The 5,000-nt window shown below is 37.0% G+C and overlaps 1 protein-coding gene across 2 annotated transcripts in view; it reads left to right on the forward strand.

The window, feature by feature from the left end:
• LOC122247315 (rab-like protein 3) overlaps positions 1 to 5,000 on the forward strand; it is a 13,021-nt gene that overhangs the window by 362 nt on the left and 7,659 nt on the right. Inside the window, exons 2-3 of one of the 2 annotated variants that reach the window (XM_043006499.2) lie at positions 704 to 913; positions 1,541 to 1,713. In XM_043006499.2, coding sequence (XP_042862433.1) covers positions 704 to 913; positions 1,541 to 1,713 — 383 coding nt within the window. The remainder of the gene's footprint in view (positions 1 to 703; positions 914 to 1,540; positions 1,714 to 5,000) is intronic. The other variant, XM_043006500.2, reaches the window with a different exon arrangement.

Raw genomic sequence — 5,000 nt, forward strand, 5'->3', positions numbered from 1 at the left:
TGGGTATTGCCACATGAGCAAGTGTGTATGACATCCGTAGTGCAAGTGCCTTTTACTGTAGTTATGCTCTCTTAATCACTTAACACTTACTGCAGTCCTTGATGGATGGCCAACAGACCAGTACTATAGTGATGCATTGTTGTGTGATTGCTGTGGTAATCGCATGGCATAGCTCAACAAACCTCCATCATTAGTTGAAAATACATTGGAAAGGAAATTTACAAGCTTTATGTTGCCTAAATGGATATGGTGGAGGTTTGTTGGCATTTTCTGGCATTTACATATTTACGGATCTGTATGTGTATGTGTATGTGTATGTGTATGTGTATGTGTATGTGTGTGAGTCAGTCAGTCAGTGTGAGAGTGTAAGTGAGAGAGAGAGACTTAATCCTACCCAACTCAAACTTATTCAAAGCAAATCATCTTCCATATATTATTCAGTATATAAACTGATAAACCAGATTAGGTATTTACCCATTGGCAGCGGATGGCATGATTTGCTGCAAAGGCAGAGTCGGTCATAGACGCGAATAGCACCGTGCCAGACATGTAAACCAGCCATCCTAATGCACGAACATTTATTTAATACTGCGACCAATTGGTTAAGCCAGTTTAATTTTGAATTGATCATATATTTTAGATATTTTAAATTGGTAGTATGTATGTTTGAAAATTTGTTTTATTTATTTTTCTATACATACAGGTGTGGGGAAATCATCACTGGTCCATCTCATATGTCATGGACAGGCTTTAAGTAATTCCTCATGGACAATTGGATGTAGTGTAGAAGTCCGTGTACACGAATACCGCGAAGGAACTCCAAGTCAGAGACCTTATTTTGTTGAGTTGTGGGATGTGGGTGGCAGCAATTCTCACAAGAATGCAAGACACGTATTTTACAACCCTGTGCACGGTTAGTATCCTTGTCTTTTTCTGTTTGGGATGCTATTGTTATATGAGTTTTTTTATCGCAAGATAGGAATGCGTTTTTATATAAACAGATTTGCTTTCAGATTTTTCCTCCTCTATCTTTCTTCAGATAGAATAAAAATGTTGTCTGTATGATCTCTTGTATACAATGCACATACCGATGTAACAAAATAGGAAATATAAAGGATGAAAAAGAAAGAAAGAAAAACGCATTAAAATATCTATACAGCAGATGTCAAATGGCTGTGTTTAATGTATAATTAATCATAGTAGCTATCAGTGGATATGAATTTCCATATTGTTGGTATATTTGTTAAAATGACTAAAATAAAATTAATTTTTATCATACACAGTAAAAGGACATTTTAGGGCCATAGTGCAATTTTTTTTCCAGAAGCACATTGCATGAATAGAAAAGTAAATATCTGTGATGACTGCAGTAAACAATAAAAAAATTAATAATTACTGTCACTTGAGACTCGGTTATTTTATATATTTTTTTCTTGACAGGCAATAAAATAACTATGAACCTCTACCTGGAATAAACCCTCAACTCCTTTTTCTTTGACACATGATGTAAACTGAATACTTAGTGCCTCTCCTCTTTCAGGCATCATCCTGGTCCACGACTTGACCAACCGCAAGTCACAGCTGAACCTCCGCCGCTGGCTGTCGGAGGTCCTTATCAAGGAGGGTGGAGGAACCAAGGCACGAACACCTCTGGTTGAGGAGTTTGACGCAGAACAGTTCGGGGGGTTTGCTCAGGTATATGGTGTGAAAAAGGTAGCTATTCTATGCTCATTTTTTTCCCGGTTTTCTCTCTCTTATCTCGCCCTCCTGGGAGCCTGGGTTATATGTATGTCTACGAGGGGTAAGCTTGAATTTTGTAGGTGGCGGTTGTTGTTTTGCTTATCATTAATGTGTTTCACTGGTATTGAATGTTTAGAATTTTTGGATTTGTTGTATACTAATTTAATCTTGTCTCTATTACATATACACATATACACGCACACGCACACGCACACGCACACGCACACGCACACGCACACGCACACGCACACGCACACGCACACGCACACGCACACGCACACGCACACACACACCACACACACACACACACACACACACACACACACACACACACACACACACACACACACACACACACACACACACACACACACACACACACACACACACACACAACACACCACACACACACCCACACACACACACACACACACACACACACACACACACACACACACACACACACACACACACACACACACACACACACACACACACACACACACACACACACATACACACATACACACATACAACATACGCACTCACACACACACACACACACACACACACACACACACACACACACACACACACACACACACACACACACACACACACACACACACACACACACACACACACACACACACACACACACACACACACACACACACATACATGATGATACTCTGTAGATTTTTTAAAAAGTAGAATAGTAGTAGTAGGATGTTTGTCAATTGTTGTTTCTGATGATTGATGTATATTGTTATAGATTATGATTACCTTTCTTTATCACTATTTCTCAAATAAGAATTATTTTTGATACAGTTACTACACCTGCTTTTCGTATTTCTTGTTATTATTGTTACTGTTATTATTATTGTTATAATTATTATTATCATTATTATAAGTATTGTTTTTTTTTCGTCTTCTTCTTCTTATTATTATTATTTTTGTTATCAATATTAGTGTTATTATTATTATCACTATAATTTTTATTAGTGTTATTATTATTATTGTTATTATTATTATTATTATTATTATTATTATTATTATTATTATTATTATTATTATTATTATTATTATTATTATTATTATTATTATTATTATTAGTTATAATGATAATGATGATATTGATGATTCTTATCATTGTTATTCTTATTATTGTTATTACTATTATTATTATTTACTGTTTTCTATTGATTTGCTTTGATTACAATTGCTAACCGGGTCATCCCAGTGATCTAAGGCAAGCAAAGGATTCCATGAGCTTTAAACAAACATAAATACAACCCCCCCCCCCCCAAAAAAAAAAAAAAAAAAAAAAAAAAAAAAAACATGTTGATAGAGTCTTTCGTAAAATATGGGCTGTACTTGTAAGGACGATTTTTTGGATTTCTTGGAGAGACTGTTTACCAGGTATTTTGTCTAGGTGCTTTTTGGTACCCTTCTTTATCATTCCTAGTGCTCCAACAATAACAGGAACAGTACATGCTTTCATGTTCCACATCTTTCCAATTTCTATTTCTAAATCTTTATATTTACTGAGCTTTTCAAATTCTTTTACTGAAATGTTTTTATCTGAGGGTACGCTCATATCAATTAATAGACATGTTTTCAAAGAGTGGTCCTTCACAATGATGTCCGGTCTGTTTGCCTGTATTGTTCTGTCCGTGTGTACAGAAAAATCCCACAAGATGGTAACATTCTCTCCATTGGTTACTGTTTTCGGTTCGTGTTGAAACCAATTGCTAGTAGTCTCTATTCCATAGTGGTTACAAATACCCCAGTGAAGGTATTGACCCACTCTATCGTGTCTCCGAACATACTCACTTGGGGCTAATATAGAACAACCAGATATAAGATGGTCAACCATTTCAGTACTCTTGTCACAAAACCTGCACTTAGCATCTGCACCATTTTTCAAGATATTTGCCTGATAATTACGGGTAAATAAACTCTGATCTTGTGCTGCAATGATGAAGCCTTCTGTCTCTGCCTTCAGACCTGAACCACGTAGCCACTGATGGGTTGCTGTTTGATCAACATCAGCTTGTTTGCTTCGGGTTAGGTACTGTCCATGCAGAGGTTTCTGGCTCCATCTCTCTGCAAGCATTTCTTGACCTTTCTTTTTAGCACTAATCTTAGCTTTGTTTGCAACTTTAGTCGCATCTAATTGCTGTTCCTCAACTATAGGGTCAACTTCAAATTCCCTTTCAAATTTTTCCCCTTATTTTAAGATGGAATGGAGTTTTTTAGTACTTTCGTGTTGCAGTACCAGCTGCAACATCCAGTCGTTTGTCTTATAGGTTAGTTCTAACTGGATAAGTCCACGACCACCTTCCTTTCTAGGTAAGCACAAACGATCAACATCTGACTTTGGGTGGAGCATTTTATTTGCAGTAAGAAGCTTTCTAGTTTTCCTATCCATTCTTTGAAGGTCGGGAAGGTTCCAGTTGATGATGTTATAACTGTACTGAACTACTGGAACAGCTAAAGTGTTTACTGCCTCAACTCTATTTTTTGAATTCAGTTCTGTTTTCAGAACTAGCCTGACGCGTCGATAATACTCCTTCCTTAATTTCTCTTTCATCTTTGTATGGTCTATTCCGTCTCCTTCACAGACACCCAGGTACTTGTAACTATCCTTTGGGTTAAGTTCTTTGATGATTGTGTCTATATCAAATTGAATAGGGGTAGATTCTCTAAGTTTGCCTCTGACAAAGGAAGCTTTGGCACATTTGTCAAGACCAAAGTCCATGCATATAGCATTACTGAATTCTTTAACAGTTGTCAGAAGCCCTTCAAGTTGTTGATCATTCATGGCGAAAAGTTTCAGGTCATCCATGTAAAACAGATGATTCAAAACTTTCTGGAAGATGTAACCAGCACCAGTGTTGTTGAGTTCATTGGATAGTGGAATCAAAGAAATGCAGAAAAGGAGAGGAGAAAGTGAGTCTCCTTGGAAAATTCCACGCTTGATCTTAATAGCGTTAGATTCACCAACCCCTTCATTATGGGACAGAAACAATTTGGTGTGCCACTTTGACATACTGTTTTGGAGAAAGTTTGAAATAACAGGGGAGATTTTGTAAAGCTCCAAACTGCGCAGAATCCAGTCGTGTGGGACACTATCAAAAGCCTTCCGGTAAGCGATCCATGCTGTACTAAGATTTTTGTGGTGAGTTTTACAGTTTTCTAAAATCATGCAATTAATCAGAAGTTGGTCTTTACAACCATAAGAATTAAGTTTATAT

This window comes from Penaeus japonicus, unplaced genomic scaffold (genome assembly GCF_977035675.1).
Source record: "Penaeus japonicus unplaced genomic scaffold, GWHDUDI00000001_assembly GWHDUDI00000015, whole genome shotgun sequence".
Lineage (NCBI taxonomy): Eukaryota > Metazoa > Arthropoda > Malacostraca > Decapoda > Penaeidae > Penaeus > Penaeus japonicus.